We start from the raw sequence: 24,888 nt of genomic DNA, 5'->3' as shown, positions 1-24,888 counted from the left end.
ATGCAAACCATGGTACACAACGACAAGGCAAGGACTACCAGCACAAAACCGAAGGCACCTTGCATGCTCTGCAAGGATGAACAACACCAGTTGTCAAAGTGCCCAAGCTTCGCAAATAAGCCCCATGAAGAGAAGCGCATATATATCAAGGAAAATAAACTGTGCTATGGATGCTTGAAGGCGGGCCATAATGTCAAAGATTGTCGCCATCGCCAGATTTGTGACATCTGCAAGGGAAGGCATCCAACTTCTGTGCACAATGAAAATCACCAGGCACGAGAAAGGCCTTCATCCCCTCTTAGCATCACTCCAAACGATGCTCCAGGCGACACCCCGAACGACACAACTGCCGCCACTGCTCTCAACGTAACGAAGGTGGGTCATTCAAATAACACATCCATGATAGTTCCAGTATGGGTGTCCACGGTCCAGAATCCATTCGAAGAAAAGTTAGCGTACGCGCTATTAGACACACAAAGTGATAGTACATTTGTCAGTGAAGAGTTAAGCAACCAGTTACAAGCAGTCACTCACCCTGTAAAGTTAAAGTTAACTACCATGCTTGGTGTCAACTCTATTGTCAAGAGTCACAAAGTATCTGGCCTGTGTGTGAGAAGTTATAACTCAGACATTCGCATTGACCTTCCCCCCTCATTCACAAAGGACTCCATTCCAATTAATTATGAAAATATACCCACTTGTGACACAGCAAGAAAATGGCCACACCTTACAGAAATTTCGGACAAATTACCACCTCTCTTGAATTGTGATGCTGGACTCCTCATCGGATTCAATTGTCCTAGAAGTTTAGCTCCAAAACAAGTTCTCCTAGGAGAAGTCAATGAACCATATGCAATCCGCACAGATCTCGGGTGGAGTATTGTTGGTGGCTCCACCACATTGCCCAAGGAAACTGAATCCAGTTTGTGCCACAGAGTTACTATAAAAGAACTACCTCAAGTAACTCCCATGGATGTAATTAAAGTGCCAGAGACAGATTTCAAGGACTGTAAAGCAAGTGACAAAACAGTTTCACAAGAGGATCTCATGTTTCTGAACCAGCTAGAAGAAGGAATAAGGAAAAATGAACAAGGACACTGTGAGATGCCTCTCGCATTCAAACAAAGACCTCACTTACCTGACAACAGAAAACTTGCTGAAATCAGACTTTCACACTTGAAGCGAAAATTCAACAAAGACGAAAAATACAAAAATGACTACATTGCATACATGAAAGACATCATTGAAAGAGGTGATGTCGAAGAAGTTCAGAACGACGAGAAGCATGGTGAGCAATGGTACATCCCCCATCACGTGATTTATCACCCCAAAAAGCCCACTAAACTACGTGTTGTGTTTGATTGTTCTGCTAGACCCATGGGAACAAGTTTGAACGATCATCTTCTTCAAGGGCCAGACCTAATAAACAATCAAACAGGCATCTTACTGCGATTCAGGCAACATCCTATTGCTCTGATGTGGGATATAGAGATGTTCCACCAGTTTCATGGCCACAAGTGTGATAGAGACTACCTGCGTTTCCTTTGTTGGAAAAACGGCAACACGGACACTGTTGAAAAGGCAATACAACTTGCACGAGAGGCCACGGAAATATGCAAACAAGGAGGGCTTCGTCTGCATGAATTCATCTTGAACACTCATGCTCTTCTACAGAGTTTTCCTCCTTCCGAATGTTCTGTAGAGACAACAACAAAGGACCTGACATTTAAAGACATGACACAAGAAAGAACCTTGGCCGTTCTGTGGAGTATTGAAGAATATAAAGACCAAACAGCAACACAATTTTTGTCTACTGTTGCATCCATCTTTGACACACTAGGCTTCTTGGCGCCATATGTGCTCAACGGCAAAAGCATCTTGCAGGAAAGGTACCACCTTGATCCATTCGTGGATGCAGCCGGTCTACTCAAGGTGGGAGGGAGACTGTCACCTATCAAAGATTCTTTCAAGCACCCTATAGTGATTCCAAAGGAACAACGTGTGACCAAGCTTATAATAGCTCACTGTCGTGAAGAAGTAAAACAAGGAAAAGGCTTCACCAGCAATCAAATCAGACCCAGTGGCCACTGGATCCCTGGCATGAGCAGAACAGTTGCTTCTTTTATCCGCCAATGTGTCATCTGTCGCAGACTTTGCAGAGCTCCAGAGGGCCAGAGAATGAGCGACTTACCTGCTGAACGAATAGAGCCATCTACACCCTTCACATACTGCGGCATGGACTGTTTTGGATCTTTTGTCACTACAGCGGGCAGGAAACAACAAAAACGGGCAGCACTGCCCCCTCCCGGAGTGTTCCCACAGGAGGACCTGTATAGCGCAAAGAGATGGCGTCGTGTTCAGTTTTTGGCTGAACAATTCTGGTGCCGGTGGAGACGCGAGAATCTGCACAACATCATCGCCAGGCAGCGCTGGCACACTCCGAAGAGGAATCTCATAGTAGGCGATGTTGTGTTGGATGTTGATGAACAGTTACCCAGAGGCGAGTGGAGACTTGCCAGAGTCTTGGAGACTGTCGGTGGCAAAGACGGACTTGTGAGAAGAGTGAAAATCTCCTTTGGAGATAAGAAACTGAATGACAAAGTTCAACGCACTAGTAGGCCTTCTATTGTAGAGCGCCCTGTGCAAAAGTTAGTTTTGTTATTGGAATGTTTACAAGCTCATGACTAGAAGTGTTAATTAGTTGTTAAAAATTATTTGTTACAGTTGTTAATGCACACTTAGACTCATAATTATGGTGGGAGTGTAACTAACCATATTAATATTTTGTGGACAGCAGTGGTGATTTTGTTTATTGTATTTTATTTTCATTTGAAATTTGCATTGAAAGGTTCTACTTCCGGTTTAAGCTATGTGCTTTTATTTTGAATGTGAACTTCCTGTTTAGTATTGTTCACACTTAAGGTGAATTGACGAAGAGTACGGCAAAAAGTTTCATATGAAGCCTCAGAAAACGGACGTTTATTTTTCTAGCACCCCCTCCGAAGAGGCAAAAGGTGTGTAAACGATGGATATAAGTATTTTGTGTTTGTAAATATTACGTGTTGAATGTGAAATATGTCAGCTAATTGTAAGCATATGTTTTGAACTGTGTTTCAGCTCTTACGGTGATTCGGTTTTAAGGTTACACGGTTATGGATACATCTTGCTCAAAAATAAACCACAAAATCATCAGTAAAGTCTCATCCTTGGTTCGGAGGGCATGCTATACTACCCTTATGTAGCATGCCTTGAGCATGATTTAGGTTTTAGTCAATTAGGTTTCCCAAATTTTAGACAATGGATTCATATAAAAGGTTGGAATGGGATTTTTGGTGACATGCTGGTGTCGTTTTTGCTTTACCAGGACAAGATTGCCTCGAGGGGGGAAATATGTAGTGTATTTTTTTATTCACTTTTATGAACATTTTAGTAATTCTCTTTAACGATGAGGGGATTGGAGACTAAAGAAGTGACCAGTTTTGGTTTTGAAATTCCAATGTGAACGAGATAGTGTCCAGGAGGACAAAAGGCTTGACCAGCTCTAGGTGTGGAGCACTCAAGGTGATAGAAGCAGTCAAGATGGCACCAGAAGGCCACTTCAAAGAGCAACCACATCTGCTCTCGCCGTAGGGAGCTTTGAGGGCAAAATCGAAGACTAGTACAATGAGAATGCATATGCAACAAGGTAAAGTTAGACATTCATGTCCGGTGTGGCCATTCCCGATAAGAAGGAACGTGAGGGGACACCCTTTCCCTTTTCTCTTTTTTGGGGAGACTTCTTTTGACATCAGCATGTGACGAGAATAAAATCTCTTTCGAACCAAAATGGCTGTGTCAGAGAGGTTCTTACCATCACCAATTCTGTCATGATCGGCGACCTGTGCGGAGGGAAGCTGAGCCAGACCCACACATCAACAACTAAATATACCACACAGGTTAATAGAAGGTCACAAAAACATGGACCTCTTAAACAGGAAAACGTAAGTTCAGCGGTAACAGAGTTGTGTCTATGCTGGCAGTTTTGCAGGAAGCCACAAAAACAGATGCACGCCTTGAACCGTGTTTGACAGGAAACCGTTTAGCTCGCATTTAACAGAATTGTGACCCAAACATTGTGTTGTAAACTGAAACCGTTCGAACAACAGGAAGAGTGTGGACGGGTGTGATCAAGTCAAAGTGTTCATGTTTTTCCATTCTTTATGGGTTGTCATATACAAATTTGCTTTGCTGTGCTTTAATAAAACGCCGCACAGGAGCGGGAAAGCTTTTCTCTTTGCCGGACTGCTCCTCGCAAGTGACAAAGACAATCTTGGTTGGGTGATTTATTTGTGCAGGCGTGTCTCGTTTTTGAAAACTTCTTTGACAAATCTTGTTCAAGCAATTCCTTCTGGAATGATTCAATCTGACTCTAAAAACTATACACACTGGGGCAAAATGATCAATGGCGGTTGATGAATTTTCGTGGATATAACACAAAGGATTACGATTTTTAATAAATCAAGTACGTATTGGTCTTATTTATGAAAATTTTACTGGCTCGGTCAATGAACCTCGGGTGGCCCTGCACAGTTTTGTGCACATGTGCATAGTTTCACCTCATCCAAACATTTAAAATACATTTAATGCATCCATCCAGGGTTGCACGGATCTCATCAGTGAACAAGCGCATGCTGCAAGGAATGCATCTGCATCTTTGGCTTACTATGGGTTTAAAAAGGGAGAATGTCACAACCCCCTGTTCTACCAGGGCCCCTTTAATTCTTTCAGGTATCCAGATTATAATGGAACCAAAAAGTACCCACGATGAAACTACAGTGGAACCTCGGTTCTCGACCATAATCCGTTCCAGAACCCTATTCGAAAAGCGAATTGTTCGAACACCGAAACCATTCCTTTGCTGCTTGCACTGACTTTCTTTGGAGGCATGATTAGGGGCTAAAACACTTCGTACACCTCTATAAAACGCGAGAGCAAAACGCAGCACGTCCGCACGCGACAACAGTTGGTCACGAAGAGAGAGAGAGAGCGATCTACACCCGTACGCCGCTCAGCATCCCACCCTCGCGTGCGCATTCACGCGTCGTACCGGCGTTCGAACTCCGAGGTTTGTTTGAACTGCGAAGCAAGAATTTCTCTTTTTTTTGTTCAAACTCCGATTTGTTCGACCTCAGAGTCGTTCGAGAACCGAGGTTCCACTGTGTCTCTGAATGCAAAATGAAAAACTTGTAAAGATATTTCACTTGAAGGATTTCTATTCCATCAATGACATAATGTTGCGATGGCCCCCATCAAGATGTTAGGGTCCCACAACAGGTGTTCCATCAGACGCACACAAAAGCCTGTGTGTGCTAACTTCAGCTCGCTTCCAGTAACGTCTGTGACTATGTCCGGAATGAAATCGGGCATCAGCCGCAACATGCTTCCTTTTTAAATGCTCGTTTATCACCGTTGTGCTGCGAAAGGAGGTTTACATCGTAGGACGGAATTTTGTGAAGTGTCCCCGTGGTCCGGTCCAAGTTGGGGTCGCACGCATTGCTCCGTGTGCGGCGGGCACAAGTCAAGGTAGCATGGTAGAAACAATATAAGACAAAGTCGCCGCCTGACCTTTGACTTGGCCAAACCAAATTAGTCTTTTTGTGTCCTGCAGACGTCAGACAACATGATCTCTGTTCTGTGAAAGAGGAGCCAGACTTGACTCACATCAAAGAGGAGGAGGAGGAGGAGGAGATCAACAAGTCACCAGTGAACGTTCTCCCTATAAAGACTGAAGATGAAAACAAGGATGTGAGTGAGGACAACAGAGGGGCGGAGCCTACAAGCAGCAGTTCAAGTCATCACGTGACAACAGAAGGTGATGAAGACCACTGGGGGCCATCACAAGCACATAATGAGGACACATTATCAGACGCTCATGACGATGATGATGATGATGATGACGATGATGGGCAAGCCAAAGGTGAAAGGGCACGTCACACTGATTCATTAACTTCAAAGTTGTCTTTAAAACCCCACACAAGAACACACAGTGGAGAAAAAACATTTTCATGCTCATTTTGTCGCAAAAGCTTCTCACAAAAGGCACAATTTACAAGGCACACAAGAACACACAGTGGAGAGAAGCCTTTTTCATGCTTGGTTTGTGGCAAAAGCTTTTCTTTAAAGTCATATTTAATAAAACACACAACAATACACAGTGGAGAAAAACATTTTTCCTGCTCAGTTTGCGGAAAAAGTTTCTCTCATAAGTCACATTTAACAGAACACACAAGAACACACAGTGGAGAAAAACCTTTTTCCTGCTCAGTTTGTGGCAAAAGCTTTTCTTTAAAGTCATATTTAAGAAAACACACAACAATACACAGTGGAGAAAAACCTTTTTCCTGCTCAGTTTGTAGGAAAAGTTTCTCTCAAAAGTCACGATTAACAGAACATACAAGAACACACAGTGGTGAAAAACCTTTTTCCTGCTCAATTTGTGGAAATAATTTCTATCGTAAGTCGCATTTAATAAAACACACAAAAATACATAGTGGAGAAAAACCTTTTTCCTGCTCAGTTTGTGGAAAATGCTTCTCTCAAAAGTATAATTTAACAAGCCACTTAAGAAGACACAGTGGAGAAAAGCCTTTTTCCTGCTCAGTTTGTGGCAAAAGCTTCTCTGGAAAGTTTAATTTAATAGAACACACAACAACACACAGTGGAGAAAAACCCTTTTCATGCTCAGTTTGTGGCAAAAGCTTCTCTGGAAAGTCAACTTTAACAAAACATAAAAGAATACACAGTGGTGAAAAACCTTTTTCCTGCTCAGTTTGTAGGAAAGGTTTCACTCAAAAATCAACTTTAACAAATCATAGAAGAACACACGGTGGCGAAAAGCCATTCAGTTGCAGTGTTTGTGCTAAAAAATTCTTCACTAAACAGGGTGCTGAGAGTCACAATTGTGCTGGTGAGAATTGCAGCAATCCTTGAAGCTTAAAAAAAAAACCGGAAGGAATTGACTCTTTGTGGTAAGATGTAAATGTGATTTTGAATAAAATATGAAAAATTTAATTTTGAAAAGTTTTTTTTATTGACATTAAGCCAATGTGATCAGTGCCAGAATAACCATTGTCTCTGAGTGATGATGAGTTGTTTTGTTTTTATATCAAACATTATCAATGAAATTAATTACCTTTTCCTGGAACAACATTTTTTAACGTTATGCTTTTCAGTTGTCTTTTTAATCGTACCTAATGGAAAAGGTGTGAGATGAAACGGTGCTTATGAAATCTGTATCTTCCACAATCATCAATAAAATCACTTGTTCCACTTGCTCAACTGGCCTTCATTACACTGTGTGAAAAGCTGAAAAACTGAACAAGAAGTTGAACTATAAAAAGAACCAGAAAGAGAAACGCAAGTAGTCTCAGTTTCTCTCAAAGGTTTTGGAATGTCAGGAGTTGGCAGCTTGATGGCGACTGGAGTCAGCATTTGTCACCCCGAAGGAGATGATCCGCATCACGCAGTTCGTTGCTGCTGCTGTCTGAATTGAACCCCGGAGGTCACCCGCCAGCGTCCTGAATTTCACCGGCGGATCTTCAGCTATCCCACGTCTAACCCCAAATTGTTGTGGAATTTTCAGCAGTAAGGGAAGATCAATGAGATAGTCTGGAAAATAAATTGTCTTTTGGGTCAGTCTGCAGAGTGATCTCAGTGGGAGAAGTGCTGGGAAGATACTGATGCACACAGGAAGATGAAGATTTATTTGACAGTGGAATCTTAAAACAGAGATATTTTTTCTGCATTGAGCATGCTTATCAGTCAAAGTCGTGTTGTACAAGAAGCGAAAGGCACTTTCTCAAAAGCAGGTGGCCACAATAAATAACAAAAACCTTACTTGCTAAATAGTTTTCCATAACATTAAGATTGAACAAAATATTGACACGAATATTTAAAAAGAAACGATTAAACATTGAATACTAAATTATTACTAAAACAGTTGAATGAATCTTGAAATAATAGTGAATAGGCGTAGTTTAATGAATACTGAGACGAATAATGAAATATTTCAGTGCTTATATCAACACTAAAATCATTTTTAACACTCTAATATTTAGATATTTAGATAATGAAACAGTGACGTATTTTAATTTAAAATTCGCAACAACGTCGCTGGCGAAAAACCCTGTAAAGAGGCAAAGGTGCAAACATGTTGACATAAAGTATCACTTTATCATGTCAACTGTTAATAATAAGGAAATACATTTGGAATACTGTCCAGCCGACGGCATGGTGGCATGTTTTAACAAAGCCAGCAACAAAAGTAAAATTCAATACATCTGTAAAGTTCATATTTGGGAACTAAAATGTTTGGTCAAATGCATACGGTTTAAATCTTTCGTTTTTTCTTTTTTCAAATCGTACGTTTTTCCAATGTTTAGAAAAAGATAACAATGATTTGCATCGCAAATGGCGACATCTGTCGGTGAGCGGTGACAGTGCTCCACATGGCCAGCAGCCAATCATATCACAGCGGGGTGTGTCCTGTTCTTCGGATTTCGTGCGGAACAGACTGCAGTTTTCACGCAGGAAATCCATTCAGCGCTACTTTAAAAATCGACGCCATCTTTAATTCGTCTCGTCGAACAAAGAGAAGCTCACGAGTTATCGCCAAGCAGAGATCAAGTGCGGATTTGTTGGGATTGGCGTTTGAAAATGTGTGCAAGAACGACACCCAAGTACAAAGAGGAACTTTGTGGAATAAAAGAAGAGAACGAGCAACATCTTCAACTGCTGGACGAAGGTTGCAAGCAGCCTCGTGTTGTGCTACACGAAGCAGGTTTGTACACGTCTACTCTCATTTGCTTTGTAGAGAACGACTTTCTATCGTTAAAAATATGCATCACAACATTAAGTTGTTTGGGGAAATGCGTTCAAGGTTAATTGCCTCTCTCATGTCTTGAATAGACATTAATGTTTCACAAGTTTGTTTAAGTCAAAGATTTTGAATTTGTTCACCTTTCCTCATAAGCAAGTACATTATTTTTGTTCTCTTGGTGCTGTTGGAATTTAACTCTAAGACTGTAGCATAACTTTTACCAAATTATTCGAATTAATTATCTGACTCCATTAATGATTAACCAAACATGACCGACATTCATCCAACAATTATGCGTGCTCGTTTTGAGAGAAAGACGACTAGGAAGCCGGCAACTTCACACAGGAGCCGATTTATTCCTCACAGGAGATCTAGTACAAAAGCCCTCTCAACACAGTTCTGCGCGCCTCTGTACCCAACAGAAGACAAAGTTTTGTTACCTCTTTTGGATTTCACCTGGACGGGTAGTATTGATAACACATAGTCCTGTTTACTGGTCCCAGTCAAGCCACTGGACTGAATTGACACCACAGCACCGTCTCTGACACTTTCTAAATCAACATCGGCCTGTGTTGAACTTATTTGCTTCGTTTGGGAATAAATCTGCAACAACGTAGGGTGCTTCTTATTGCATACTCGACACACCAAACGTCTTTTGCATTCTCTGCTTCTGTGCCCAATGCACAAACAACCAAAGCACATTCCTTTTTCCTTCAAAAAAGACATCTTTTCAACTTGCGTCTTTTTATCCAATAGAAGGCAAACATCCTAAGAATGTCCAGCTCCACAAAACAAGCATGCCTTTACAGGTAAGTTCTTCTCCATTTTATTTACAGGCTCCATTTTCTTTTCCACAGGTGCTATTGTAGTGGCAAAGCTACTCCCTTTAGCTTTCGTACCAGTCCGAAATGTCCCAGCTCTAAACTCTTTTTCCTGTTGCAGGCAAATCTTGTATATCTCCAAAGAGAGGATCACTTGCAATCTTAACTTGCTTCTCCACAAACTCCACAATGTCATGAAATGTGGCTCTGCGATGGTACGTTTCTTGCAGATGGCAGACCACACTTCTCCACTTATCTCTAAGCTTGTAAGGCAGTTTTTTAACCATAATTTGCATATTGGTGGGCACGTTTAGGTCACCTACAGAATCTCCCATTGAATTACAGCATTCACGAAGCAATAAACTGTAGGCCTGCATCGCCTTGAGATTTTCTCCCTTTATCAAAGGCCATGAAAGTACCTTGTCCATGTATGCAGAAGCTACTTTAAACGGATCTCCAAAATGTTCTTGTAGCAAAGCCTTCGCTTTAATTAATCCACGAGAAGGTGGCAGATGCTGACAGCTTCGGACCAGATCCAGGGACTGGCCTCTGGTATATTGCTCGAGGTAGTACAAACAGTCCTTGTGATTAGGAGTTCTTTCTTCGATGTTGTGTTCAAAGGCTCTTATGAAACTTAGGTATTGTAATGGATCTCCATCAAAAACTTGCAAATCTCGTTTGGGTAACAGCAAAAGTAATTGTTTGAAAAGTGAAGATGTTATTTCATTTTGCTTCTCCAGTGCTGTAAGCAAACGATCAGGTTGTTGGTGAAGCTTGGTCACTCTGTATTGTTGGAATAGTTTCACGTTGTACACCTGCTGGTAGTGATGACAGACCGGCCCCAGTTAAGACAGAATGAAGCTCAGGTTGAGGATACACTTTGGGTCTGACAGTAGCACCTCCTGTTGAAATTATGTACGGCTTTCAAGCAACAATTCCAGCTCTCCCTTGCTGCCGTGGGAGTCGGAAACAGAACGGACGAAAGAAAAATAGCCCTTTTGCGAACCAATGCCGGAGCAGAGGCCATCGAGGTATTCAATGAACCCGAAGATAAAGACAAGTATGAAAAGGTCCTACAAAAATTTGATGAACACTGTCTAGCTAAGAAAAACGGAACTTATGAGAGATACGTGTTTCCTTCAAGACTCCAACAGCCCGGTGAGTCCTTTGACAATTTCCCCACGGATCTCAAAATTAAAGCTAAGTCTTGTAACTTTGGTGATCTGAAAAACTCAATGATAAGGGATCAGATTGTGTTCGGGACGAACGAAAAGAAACTAAGAGAGACACTGTTGAGGGAAGCCGACCCAACATTGGAAAGTGCAATAAAGACTTGCCAACCTAACGAGCTAGCAAAGCAGCACGTGCTAACTTTCCAAGCAGCGCCATCTTATGAAAAAACAGAGTCCGTGAAGGCAGTGACGAGCAAAGGTAAACTGCGATTCAAGAAAAAGACCAAAAACAATGAAAATGATCAAGCTCCATTCAGCTGTAAAAAGTGTGGAGAAATGCACGAGCCAAAACGGTGTCCTGCATTTGGGAGAACATGTGCTAAGTGTAAAAAGCAAAATCACTATGCTAAGATGTGCAACACCAAGAAGAAAGTGCACACCGTGCAGGAAGACACAGATGATAGTAATGACCTAAGTGACACTTTTTTCATCAAAATCGTGTCATATGACGAAAGCGATGTGCAACAACAAACTGGAGGAGACCCAGAGCAAGCTGTTAATGCAGTAAAAGAAGATAAATGGATTGCACCACTGCTTGTCAATGGGACACTATTTGCTTCTAAAATTGACACATGAGCAAAAGCAAACAAAATTAATGAAAAAGACTTGAAACCACAACCGGAAAGAGTCACAGACAAGCCCGTGAAATTGAAAACCTACAACAATCAGTCAATAAAAACAAAGGGATGTTGTAGGCTAAAAGTGACAGCAAAGGGAAGACAACACAAATTAACGTTCACAATTGTGCCAAGTGGACTGGAGTCAATCCTTGGAGACAGGACATCTGAAGATCTTGGATTGGTAAAAAGAATTTACCAAATCACCAGCAAGGATGTCAATAAGAACAACAAAGTGTTGCAGAGTGAAGGTAGTAAGAGTATAGTGAACAAATACTTTTCTGTCTTCAAAGGACAAGGTACGCTACCTTACACTTACAAAATACAGCTCAAGGAAGATGCTAAACCTGTAGTACATGCCCCAAGAAGAGTTCCAGCCCCTCTCAAAGAGAGATTAAAAAAGGAACTGAGCAGAATGACACCGATCGGAGTCATAGAGAAAGTGGAAGAACCCACCGACTGGGTAAATTCCATCACGTGTGTTGAAAAGAGGAACTTCCCAGAGTTACGTGTTTGCCTCGACCCCAAAGATCTGAATGAAAACATGATAAGAGAACATTATCAAATTCCCAAGCATGAAGAAATCCTGAGTGACATGGCAGGTGCTAAGTACTTTAGCAAATTAGATGCAACGCATGGATTTTGGCCGCTGAAGCTGGACACCGAAAGCTGCAGGTACACCACCTTCAACACACCATTTGGGCGTTTCTGTTTTCTGAGACTGCCATTTGGCATAAAGTCTGCGCCTGAGATCTTTCACAGAGCTACGGAGTCAATCATAGAAGGTCTGGAAGGAACCCGTGTATACATTGATGATTTGGTTGTGTGGGGGAACACAGAACAAGAACACAATGAGAGACTTGAGAAACTGCTACAAAGAGTTAAAATGAATGGACTTAAACTAAAACGAGAGAAATCTCTCATCTCGTTGCACACTTGAGTACAATGTCAATAAAGGGATTTCTGATTTCTGAAATGTCTGTTTGGAGTTACAGAATTGACACAGCAGATGGAGTGGTGCCAGACAGAACCAAAGTGCAAGCAATACTGGACATGCCAGCTCCAACCGAAAAAAAAAGGACTTCTGCGAGCAATGGGGATGATAAATTTCCTGGGCAAGTTCATTCCAAACCTCTCTTCAAGAACAAAGTCCCTAAGTTTGCTGCTGCATCACAACGTAGTCTCTGAGTGGACAACAAAACATGACGAAGAATGGCAAGATCTAAAGAGAACTGTGACAGCTGAGCCAGTCCTTGCCTACTTTGATCCATCAAAACCAACCAAAATTTCCACGGATGCGTCGAAAGATGGGCTAGGTGCCGTACTGCTGCAAAAGGCGAGAAACACATGGCAACCTGTTGCCTATGCATCCAGGTCAATGTCAGAGACTGAAAAACGCTCTGCTCAGATCGAAAAGGAGTCACTGGGTTTAGTGTTTGGATGTGGCAAATTGCACACGTATGTTTATGGACTGCCCACGTTCATAGCAGAGACTGATCATAAGCCACTGATTTCAATTAGGAAGAAAAATCTCAATGACATGACGCCCAGAATTCAACGCATGATGATGACATTGCAGCGCTATGATTTTGAGCTAATATACACGCCTGGAAAATACATAGTGCTTGCTGATGCGTTATCCCGAGCGCCGCACCCTAACAGTGACATCAAGGACTGCGTTACGGCGGAGGAGGCTGAGGCTCACATCATCACTTCAAGCCCTTTATACCCACAGGCAAATGGCCAGGCTGAGAAGGGAGTGCAAATCATCAAGAGACTGCTAAGGAAGGCCAAGGATGATGCATCTGATCCTTACCTTGCCCTATTGAGTGACAGAGCTGCACCTCTGGAGTGGGGAGCTTCTTCGCCTGCTGACCTACTCATGTGCCGTAAGCTTCGCAGTTCGCACCACGCTTCCACAAATACCACAAGGACATGACCACAACATTTGGATTGAAAAGAAGAGAATGCTCAAACTCAAACAGAAAATTGCATATGACAGAGCGACAAAACATCTGGAACCTCTTTCTGAGAAAGACACTGTAAGGATTGAGGGACCTAATTGTTGGGACAGAAAAGCGACTGTCCTCAGCGAAGCCGAACCGAGATCTTACATTGTGGAAACAAAGGATGGACAAAGAGTGAGGAGGAACAGGAGGAGTTTGCTGAAGGTTCCCGAGGACTGTGAGAAATCTTCTGATTAGGCTGAGGCTGCAAAGCAGGCGGATACATCGAAGAAGCACAGACCTCAACCACCAGCAACTTCTGGGATGACTGAACCTCTTCGAAGATCAACAAGAGTTAGACGACAACCGGACAGGCTGATTGAAAATGTTTAATGTTGTGTTATTGTTGCTAAAATTGTTGTAGAGCTGCTTGTTGTCAGAAAAAAAAATGGGTAGATATTGAAAAGAAGTGAAAATAATTGCGAACAAAACAAAATTATTATAATAATAATTATAAAATAAAAAAGGTTTATTAAAAAAAAGGCATAGGCATTGATTAACGTTTGAAAGGGAGATGTAATAATAGCCGTTATATCATTGGCCACTAGTTGGCAGTATTGCCCGATGTGTGTTTTGGTTACCAGACGAACTCGTGTGTCTGCACATAGACGAGAATGCAAGTCAATAAATAAAGAGACACAAGCCTGCAGCATCACTGTACCAGCGTGACTTCTTAAGATAGAAGACGGAACATTACAGTAACCATTAAAAAAAAACGTATAGTAACCATAAAATTGTTTTTTTAAAAAACGTATCGTAAACATACTAAAGCTGTTGCTTTATGTTATTTACAAAGAATTTTTGTTTAAAATCCCCCTGGCTCTTCTTTTTGTCTTTTCTATATTATGTACGTATTAATAACTGTGTTTGGTTTGCAAATGTCAATAAAGTTGATACAAAAAACTATGAGTAAATATTTATCATCTCATCAATATTTGCAAAACAGAGTACCGAGTTTCGAGATCCTCACAATAATAGTTCTCAAAATTATATTTCTTATCAATTTAGCTTAGTTTATGGATATTTTATTGACAATCTAACATCAATATACAAAGACAGAAAAAAATTGGTGGTGGTGGGGCGCGAATCTTTTTCTTCTTGGAAGGGGTGGGCGTGAAATAATTGAGAGGCACTGCTAGTATATGCAGACATTATATTCATACAATCTTGCAGCCCGAGTGAACCACAGCATTGTTGCTTCGTTCGGTAGGAGAAACGTAAACGTCCCACTGCTGTTGCAGCAGCGGCTTCTCGAGGCATCGGCGGAAGTGACGTAGGAGCCGACTCGCCAATGTGGCGTTAATTTAGTTATTTTGTTGTTTTTTTTTTATCAACCGATTTAAAATATTATATAAAATATATATTGAAATAGAACAGCCAGGGGTAAAAACAAACACAGAGGCAAAGAAATATATTTGAAAAATACGTGCTTAAAGCATGACGTCATTAGCAAGCGCGCAGCTTCCGAAGGACCTCGACCACATCCACCGACCCGTCCACACCGGAACAAAAACACCCACTGCTAAATTCTTCTGATTTAGTGTGGAACTGACTGTAATTTTCTCACAGAATGTCCAGTGCTACTCTAAAGTACCACGATATAATTCATTAAGTCTTTGTGTGCCGATAACCTCATCTTCGCGCGTTGATGCTTTTCGGCGTAGTTAGCTTAGCTTGTTAGCTAGCTAGCCGCTAACGAAAAGATGCACATGACTCATCGCCAAGCAGAGATCAAGGGCGGATTTTTTGGAATTATCATTTGAAAATGTGTGAAAGAACAACACCCAAGAACAAAGAGGAACTTTGTGGAATAAAAGAAGAGAACGAGCAACATCTTTTCCTTCTGGGCGAAGGTTGCGAGCAGCCTCGTGTTGTGCTACACAAAGCAGGTTTGTACACGTTTTACTCTCATTTGCTTTGTAAAGAATGACTTTCTATCGTTAAAAATATGCATCACAACATTAAGTTGTTTGGGGAAAGTCAGAGGGAAAGTGTTGTTGCTTAATTTATGTGTAGGGATTTTGATTCTTCACACGTAATTTTGTTTTAAAATTTATTTAGAAACAAAAATTTTATAAAAAAAAAAAAGGGGGAATGTTGGAACGTACTAGCAGGCTAAATGTCAGTTTGGGAAAAAAAACAAACATAAATCATGCAATAAATAGCGACTATGATGCCAGGGCCTAGGGCTGGGCGATAAACCGAACATTTACCGTTACCGAAATTTATTACTATGACCGAAATCATTTTGCCCATGTAAATTCGGTGTTTAAAAAAAAGAAAAGCCTTTTCTGTCTGCGGCAATGTTCATGCCCCTTTAAAACCGCTACAGCGCCTCTAGTCACGTGACTCCACCCGCCTGATCCCGAAAGAAAACAGACGTCGCTGTCGTAGCTGGCGATTCACATCCAGAAGCTTTTTCACCACCCACAACACAACCATGCTGTGCTGAAAGTTCAAAGTGAGAAGCAAGGTTCGACAAGTGACAACAGCCCATAACGGAGGCAACACCATACGAGAGAACGTCTCAGAGGAGGACGCAATAGCCTAGCACATAGCTAAAGATAAAGCTCCTCTAGTTCCAGTGGCGCGCACAGGATTTAAACGCTCCATGGAAGCCATATTTCCCGATATGGACAACATCGGGCCGGAAGCTTAGACATGTCAAGCATTTTGCATCTACATCCGACTTGTGGTCGGGTCGCAACATGGATCCCTGATTGAGCCTAACTGTGCATTACATAGATGACAAGTGGCGACTGCGCACCAGAGTACTCGAGACGGCACATTTTCCCCGATGATGCACACTTGTTTATTTGTCTTGCATTGACATTTTCTTTCATTTTATTTACCATTTTTTTGTTTGGCATTATTTGCACCATGACAGCATCTTGGCGCAAGCTAATTGCAGAAAAAGATTTTGCAAGAGGTACCCTTTTTCTTTGTGACATTGTTCAAGTCATGCAAAGCAAGCTATTTCGAATGTTTATACAAAGGATTTTTGGACATTTATTTTTCATTGAAAGTAATGTGTACCAGTTGGTCAATAAAAAAAACAGTCAGTATGCATTTCCTGCATTTATTTTGATTTTAGTCCACGGGGAATTTATCGTGCATTTATCGTTATTGAGGTAAAATTGCTCAATTAATCGCGATATTGATTTTAGGTCATATCGTCCAGCCCTACCAGGGCCCCTTTAATTCTTTTAGGCATACAGATTAGAATGGAAGCAAAAAGTACCCACGATGAAACTATCTCTAAATGCAAAATGAAAAACTTATAAACATATTTCACTTGAAGGATTCCTATTCTATCAATGACATTATGTTGCGATGGCCCCCAGTGGTCTGCATCAATATGTTGGGGTCCCACAACAGGTGTTCCATCAGACGCACACAATAGCCTGTGTGTGCTAACTTCAGCTCGCTTCCAGAAACGTCTGTGACCATGTCAGGAATTAAATCGGGCATCAGCCGCAACGTGCTTCCTTTTTAAATGCTCGTTTATCACTGTTGTGCTGCTAAAGGGAGGTTTACATCGTAGGACGTAACTTTGTGAAATGCCCCCATGGTCCGGTCCAAATCGGGGTCGCACGCATTGCTCCGTGTGCGGCAGGCACAAGTCAAGGTAGCACGGTAGAAACAATATAAGACAAAGTCGCCGCCTGAGCTTTGACTTGACCAAATTAAATGTGTGTTTGTCTTTTTGTGTCCTGCAGACGTCAGTGAAAACGATCTCCGTTCTGTGAAAGAGGAGCCAGACTTGACTCACATCAAAAAGGAGGAGGAGGAGGAGGAGATCAACAAGTCATCAGTGAACGTTCTCCCGATAAAGACTGAAGATGAAAACAAGGATGAGCGTGAGGACAACAGAGGGGCGGAGACTCCAAGCAGCAGTTCAAGTCATCACGTGAAAACAAAAGGTGATGAAGACCACTGGGGGCCATCACAAGCACACAGTGAGGACACATTATCAGACGCTCATGACAATGATGATGATAATGGGCAAGAAAACCCTTTTTCTTGCTCAGTTTGTGGTAAAAGCTTGTCTCAAAATTCAAGTTTTACAATCCACACAAGAATGCACATTGGAATGCATCTGCATCTTTGGCTTACTATGGGCTTAAAAAGGGAGACCGTCACAACCCCCTTTTCTACAAACAAGTCCAGGAACATTTAGTTCCTGGTAATAAAGTTCCTGTGGCCCAGGTGGTTTGCATCTCCCCGCAACTCAAAGTTCTTGATAATTTATGCAAATGACAATGATGATGTATCAGTGGGAGGTCTTGTGTTTCTTTGTTACTCATTACTGACACCCTATGGCTGTTAAGCATCATTGCAGTTCCAAAATAATTCAGTGAACTCTAAAAAAATATTTTTGTGTATCTTAGTTGAATTAGAATACATATTCCAGAAACGTCTGTGACTATGTCAGGAATGAAATCGGGCATCAGCCGCAGCGTGCTTCCTTTTTAAATGCTCGTTTATCACTGTTGTGCTGCTAAAAGGAGGTTTACATCGTAGGACGTAATTTTGTGAAATGCCCCCATGGTCGAGTCCAAGTTGAGGTCGCACGCATTGCTCCGTGTGCGGCAGGCACAAGTCAAGGTAGCACGGTAAAAACAATATAAGACAAAGTCGCCGCATGAGCTTTGACTTGACCAAACCAAATTTGTCTTTCTCCAGACGTCAGTGAAAACGGTCTCCGTTCTGTGAAAGAGGAGCCAGACTTGACTCACATCAAAAAGGAGGAGGAGGGGGAGCAGATCAACAAGTCACCAGTGAACGTTCTCCCTATAAAGACTGACGATGAAAACAAGGATGAGAGTGAGGACAAGAGAGGGGCGGAGCCTACAAGCAGCAGATCAAGTCATCACGTGACAACAGAAGGTGATGAAGACCACTGGGGGCCATCACAAGCACATAATGAGGACACATTATCAGACGCTCATGACCATGATGATACTAATGATGATGATGATGATGATGGGCAAGCCAAAGGTGAAAGGGCATGTCACACTGACTCATTCACTTCAAAGCTGTCTTTAAAAGGGCACAGAAAAACACACAGTGGTGAAAAACCTTTTTCCTGCTCAGTTTGTGGCAAAAGCTTCTCTCGAAAGTTTTATTTAACAATCCACACAAGAACGCACAGTGGAGAAAAACCTTTTTCTTGCTCAGTTTGTGGCAAAAGCTTCTCTTTTAAGTCAAATTTAACAAGTCACACAAGAATACATAGTGGCGAAAACCCTTTTTCCTGCTCAGTTTGTGGAAAATGCTTCTCTCAAAAGGCAAATTTAATAGAGCACGCAAGAACACACACTGGAGAAAAACCTTTTACTTGCTCAGTTTGTGGTAAAAGCTTCTCTCAAAATTCAAGTTTAAAAATCCACACAAGAAAGCACAGTGGAGAAAAACCTTTTTCCTGCTCAGTTTGTGGTAGACGCTTCTCTGAAAAGTCAAATTTAACTTGTCACACAAGAACACACACTGGAGAAAACCCTTTTTCTTGCTCAGTTTGTGGTAAAAGCTTCTCTCAAAATTCAAGTTTAACAATCCACACAAGAATGCACAGTGGAGAAAAACCTTTTTCCTGCTCAGTTTGTGGAAGACGCTTCTCTGTAAAGTCAAATTTAACTTGTCACACAAGAACACACACTGGAGAAAAACCTTTTTCTTGCTCGGTTTGTGGCAAGAGTTTCTCACAAAATTCCCATTTAACAATCCACACAACAACACACACTGGAGAAAACCCTTTTTCCTGCTCAGTTTGTGGCAAAAGCTTCTCTGGAAAGTCTAATTTAAGAAAACACACAGCAACACATAGTGGAGAAAAACCTTTTTCTTGCTCAGTTTGTGGCAAAAGCTTCTCTTTTAAGTCAAATTTAACAAGTCACACAAGAATACATAGTGGAGAAAAACCTTTTTCTTGCTCAGTTTGTGGAAAATGCTTCTCTCAAAAGGCAAATTTAACAGAACACGCAAGAACACACACTGGAGAAAAACCTTTTACTTGCTCAGTTTGTGGTAAAAGCTTCTCTCAAAATTCAAGTTTAACAATCCACACAAGAACGCACAGTGGAGAAAAACCTTTTTCCTGCTCAGTTTGTGGTAGACGCTTCTCTGAAAAGTCAAATTTAACTTGTCACACAAGAACACACACTGGAGAAAACCCTTTTTCTTGCTCAGTTTGTGGTCAAAGCTTCTCTAAAAATTCAAGTTTAACAATCCACACAAGAACGCACAGTGGAGAAAAACCTTTTACCTGCTCAGTTTGTGGAAGACGCTTCTCTGTAAAGTCAAATTTAACTTGTCACACAAGAACACACACTGGAGAAAAACCTTTTTCTTGCTCAGTTTGTGGCAAGAGTTTCTCCCAAAATTATCATTTAACAATCCACACAACAACACACACTGGGGAAAAACCTTTTTCCTGCTCAGTTTGTGGCAAAAGCTTCTCTGGAAAGTCTAATTTAAGAAAACACACAGCAACACATAGTGGAGAAAAACCTTTTTCTTGCTCAGTTTGTGGCAAAATCTTCTCTTTTAAGTCAACTTTAACAAGTCACACAAGAATACATAGTGGAGAAAACCCTTTTTCTTGCTCAGTTTGTGGAAAATGCTTCTCTCAAAAGTCAAATTTAACAGAACATGCAAGAACACACACTGGAGAAAAACCTTTTACTTGCTCAGTTTGTGGTAAAAGCTTCTCTCAAAATTCAAGTTTAACAATCCACACAAGAACGCACAGTGGAGAAAAACCTTTTTCCTGCTCAGTTTGTGGTAGACGCTTCTCTGAAAAGTCAAATTTAACTTGTCACACAAGAACACACAGTGGAGAAAACCCTTTTTCTTGCTCAGTTTGTGGTAAAAGCTTCTCTAAAAATTCAAGTTTAACAATCCACACAAGAACGCACAGTGGAGAAAAACCTTTTTCCTGCTCAGTTTGTGGAAGACGCTTCTCTGTAAAGTCAAATTTAACTTGTCACACAAGAACACACACTGGAGAAAAACCTTTTTCTTGCTCAGTTTGTGGCAAAGGCTTCTCTGTAAGGTCAAGTTTACGAAGCCACACAAGAACACACAATGGAGACAAGCCATTCAGTTGCAGCGTTTGTTCTAAAAAATTTGCCACGAAACCGGAAGCTGAGAGACACGATTGTGCTGGCGAGAATTGATGCGATCCGTGAAGCTTAAAAAAAGACAAAAAAAACTGAAGGAACTGACTCTTTGTGGTAAGATGTAAATTTTGATTTTGAATAAAATATGAAAAATTTAATTTTTCAAAGCTCTTTTATTGACTTAAAGCCAATGTGATCAGTGCCAGAAGAACCATTGTGTCTGAGTGATGATGATCGTTTTTTTTGTTTTCATATCAAACATTATAAATGAAATTAATTTCCTTTGCCTAGAACAACATTTGTTAACATTATGCTTTTCAGTTGTCTTTTTAATCGTACTTAATGGAAAAGGTGTGAGAAGAAACTGTGCTTATGAAATCATTGCCTTCCACAATCATCAATAAAATCACGTGTTCCACTTGCTCAACTGGCCTTCATTACGTTGTGTGAAAAGGTGAAAAACAGATCTCGAAGTTGGAACTAAAAAAAGAACCAGAAAGAGAAACGCAAATAGTCTCAGTTTCTCTTCAAGGTTTTGGTATGTCAGGAGTTGGCAATCTGATGGCAACTGGAGTCAGCGCTGGTTTTCTCGTTGTGTTTGGGTGGCTCGTATATGTATGGTCCATTGAACAAAACTCAAACTCTTCAAATATCCCCTCACATAAATTTAATATTTCGCTTTCTGAATAAATATCTGACTTGCTAAAACCTCTTTCTAGGTTGAGCTCTATCAAGTGTTTGGGGTGAATTGCTAAGCAGAATCTCACTTCGGAAAAAATATAATTTTGTAAAATATACCAAATATTTTTGTTCATGCTCTATAATATTTTTTATACTTTGGATTGCTTATATAATGAAATCGGGAAATATTAAAATGTAAAATTGGCAACGGCATACAGACTTAATGCAATTAATAAATATAGAAACATTTTATAAATATTGAACTAATTGAGAAGAGTCCTTGAAATAAATATTGAATTATAAAAAATACTTACGTATTAAATTAATTCAACTACCCGACCCCAGATGAGCGGCAGAAAATGGCTGGATGGATGGAATAATTTAAATTGCATACATATTCAAATGAACAAATTTGTTCAGAAATATTCAAGAGTGAAATAAAAAGGTTTAAATTAATATTTATATAATTTCACATTAAAATAATTGAATAAATATTGTAGTATTGTATAAGCAAGCTTAAATCTACATTGAAATACATTTTTAAAAAGTTGTGTATTTTAAAATGGCCAAATCTACATATGGGAAGTAACTCTCTTTATGAAACTATGAAGGGACTGGAGCTCACAGAAGTGACCAGTCTTGGTTCTGAAGTTCCGATGTAACCAGATACTGCCCTGAGAGAAAATAGGCCTGAGCATTGTTTATGGTGGGGGCAATTCTCTCGCCAGGTCAGTGACCTTCCAGGGTATGGAAGTAATTTAAGGTGGTCACGAGTAGACTGGTCGTATCAACGGGGAGACGCATCTGCTCTCCCTCTGGGGGACTTTTGGAGGGAAATCCCGAAGACTAGCGTGATGGGAATGCATATGCAACAAGGGAAAATTAGATATTCATGTCCAATTTAGGCATTCCCTATAAGAAGGGAATGTCTGAGAGGGGGCTCGCACGTGCACGGAGCGCACACACGCACACGTTTTTGGGGAGACTTCTTTTGACATCAGCATGTGACGAGAATAAAATCTTTTTCGAACCAGTTCTTTTCCATCACCAATCCAGCCTTGCTCGGCTGCCTCTCCGGAAGGCAGCAAGAACCCACACTTCAAAGACAAAATATACTACATATTGAAAGAAAAATAATACTCAAATATTGAAATAAGTATAGAATTGAAAGAATAAACAACAAAGAAATAAATACCTCCTGGAAAATATCATTATTTTCAACATTTGTCAAAGCACAAAATTTCGATCAGATTGAGTTCTTTCTTGCACATTCTTAAACAATCATAATTTTTTTACTTTTACTTTTTAAGTTACTTCAGTGCATTTCACACCTGAGCCTTCAGGGAATTCCTACTTCGTCCTACTTGAATGAATCCACATCAAAATATCATCATTTATGACACCACGGCTGGACAAATAATATCCAGAAACACACTCCCGCACCACTGAGTGAGTGTTGGACGATATAGCTTCTCTTGAAAGGTCCGACTTGAAAATGTCCTTGCAAGTGGATCTGAAATTAAACCCACACTTTTCCCTCCTTCGGCCATTGTGGTTTAAAAAAAAATCAAGAATATAGTGTATTTGTCACGGTCAATTGTAAGCATGGACAACTCACTCTTTGCCCAGCAGGATGTGCTAACATGCACTCGCAACAGCCCGTTGATGACAAGAGCTGATGGTCGTGAGTGATACTTTGTCCATTTAATGAGCGTATCGCCTGACAAGGCGCTTTGTTTGTTTCGGAAAAAAATTGCGACTTTAAAGTGCGCCTTATGACTGCGAAAATACGGTCATTTTAGTTGTCCAACTTGTAAAATGGAAAAGAAAATTATGCACAAAAAGCATGAACGTGTTGAGCAGAAGGAAGAAAAAAAAGTGTCAGGTTTCGCCGTTCGGCGAAGAGGTGGGTGGACCCAAAGAGCGAGGAAGCAGGAGAAGGGTAAACTAAGGGAGTTTATTAAATAAATCTAACGAGGACAAACAACGGGGCGTGGACAAACAAACGTGGCAGGATGAAAAATAACAAGGACGCAACCAAAACGTGACTAACAGAAAAGGAAGACGAGGAACATAAGCCGGGGGCAAAACGCTGAGGGGCGTGACGGGAACGAGGACGTGAACAAGAGCATGAACTTGACAGGAACAACCGTGGTCGTGGAAGTCCGGAAAGTGCGGCAGCAATTGCATAGGGCAGGCGTAGCAGGGGCAATGTTCCGACACTGAGTTGTTGGGATGAGGTGTTTATATAGTCCAGTCATTAGGAGTGCGGATGGGCATCAGGTGTGTGAGCTGACGGGGAACAGGTGCGTGGCTGGTGAGGGCGAGGTGCTGAGGTGAAACGCCCCTACTCAGCAGATCAACACAATAACAAGTGCACATGGCCGGGAGGTGAAGAAAACAATAACAAAACCGCATGAACATGAAAACAATAACAAAACCCCGGTCATGTCCGACGCGGATCATGACAAAAAGGGAGAAAGCAGTAAGTCTTGTTACAAACATTACTTTTTCAGGACGAGTTGTGGTAGCAACGGAGGATCACGTGACGTAAAAAACAAACATAAAAAGTGTGTGTAGAAGGAGTTCTACATCAACATGCGTTTTACTTATTAGTCCGCGATACACTGACACAATTGGACTTTAATACAGAATCAAAAAGCAAGGGCGAATTTACACAAATGTCAAAACTTTAAAAGGGCGCATTGTCAGTGATAAGCAAAACATTGCCAGAGCCTTAAAGCCAATAACAGACGAGTAAATGTTTTTATAGACGTGTGTAATTCTTTTTGTAGCATGAATTGCAAATTACTCAGAAATCACACAAGCATTGCTGGACATCATTTATGACCAGGCAATGACATTTGCTGAAGAGAAAAATTGTTTGAACACTTAAGGCTGACAAAGCTTTTGAACTTGTCAAGCATGAACTCATTGATTACGATGTATTAGCACTACCAACTTGATATTTAACTGCTAAATTGAGTCATGGAAATTCCCATGTCTCAACAGGAGGGATTGATATCCATACTACAGCTAGGACAACAAACCTTTTTAAAATTTTTGTAGATCATGTTTAGTGTGTAGTAAACATAATTTTCAAGTGAATATGAGACCAAAAAGGAGATTGTATGGACAAAGCATCTTAACGCACGACCAAATTACTATGAGCATTGAGCAAACAGTGACTGCAAAAATGGCTTCATGGACTTGTGTTGCTGCAGAAACACAGGAAAGTGAATCCATTTGCACATTAGTCACAATAATTTGATCCCGTGGTGAGAGCCACGTCAGAGTGTGTTCAAGCAGTCTTCACTGCTGCTTCAGGAATTAAAAAATTACATTCTTGTCCACCACATTCACATTGCACGGCGACCTCATTGTCACAGGGACACATTACACTGATAAGGTGCGGTGCGTTTCAGCCCAGCGTCACTTTTCCCGCACCAGTAGAAGGCGCCACACGACTGTGGAAGCCGCTCCAAATTATCACCAAACCGCGACTTGACCTTGTGGACATTTTTTCTTTTTTTTTTTTTAAGGACATTTTTCT

General features: G+C 41.0%; 3 protein-coding genes across 3 annotated transcripts in view; 2 read left to right on the top strand and 1 right to left on the bottom strand.

The window, feature by feature from the left end:
• The window catches only part of LOC148342055 (uncharacterized), a 458,829-nt gene that overhangs the window by 385,244 nt on the left and 48,697 nt on the right, over positions 1-24,888 (bottom strand). The window lies entirely within an intron of this gene.
• The window catches only part of LOC148342057 (uncharacterized), a 219,647-nt gene that overhangs the window by 185,178 nt on the left and 9,581 nt on the right, over positions 1-24,888 (top strand). The gene's annotated exons all lie outside the window — the stretch shown is intronic.
• LOC148342059 (uncharacterized) lies at positions 10-23,027 on the top strand. Its single transcript, XM_088284324.1, has 6 exons — positions 10-27; positions 303-375; positions 866-2,614; positions 18,424-20,031; positions 20,182-20,582; positions 22,968-23,027. The coding sequence occupies exons 1-6, from the start codon at positions 10-12 to the stop codon at positions 23,025-23,027; spliced, it is 3,909 nt and encodes a 1,302-aa protein (XP_088140450.1).

The sequence above is a fragment of the Idiotropiscis lumnitzeri genome, chromosome 2 (assembly GCF_059441095.1).
Source record: "Idiotropiscis lumnitzeri isolate Australia: NSW breed Sydney's pygmy pipehorse chromosome 2, RoL_Ilum_1.0, whole genome shotgun sequence".
Lineage (NCBI taxonomy): Eukaryota > Metazoa > Chordata > Actinopteri > Syngnathiformes > Syngnathidae > Idiotropiscis > Idiotropiscis lumnitzeri.
The sequence above is the reverse complement of the archived record's forward strand: the minus strand, read 5'-3'. Positions and strand labels throughout refer to the sequence as shown.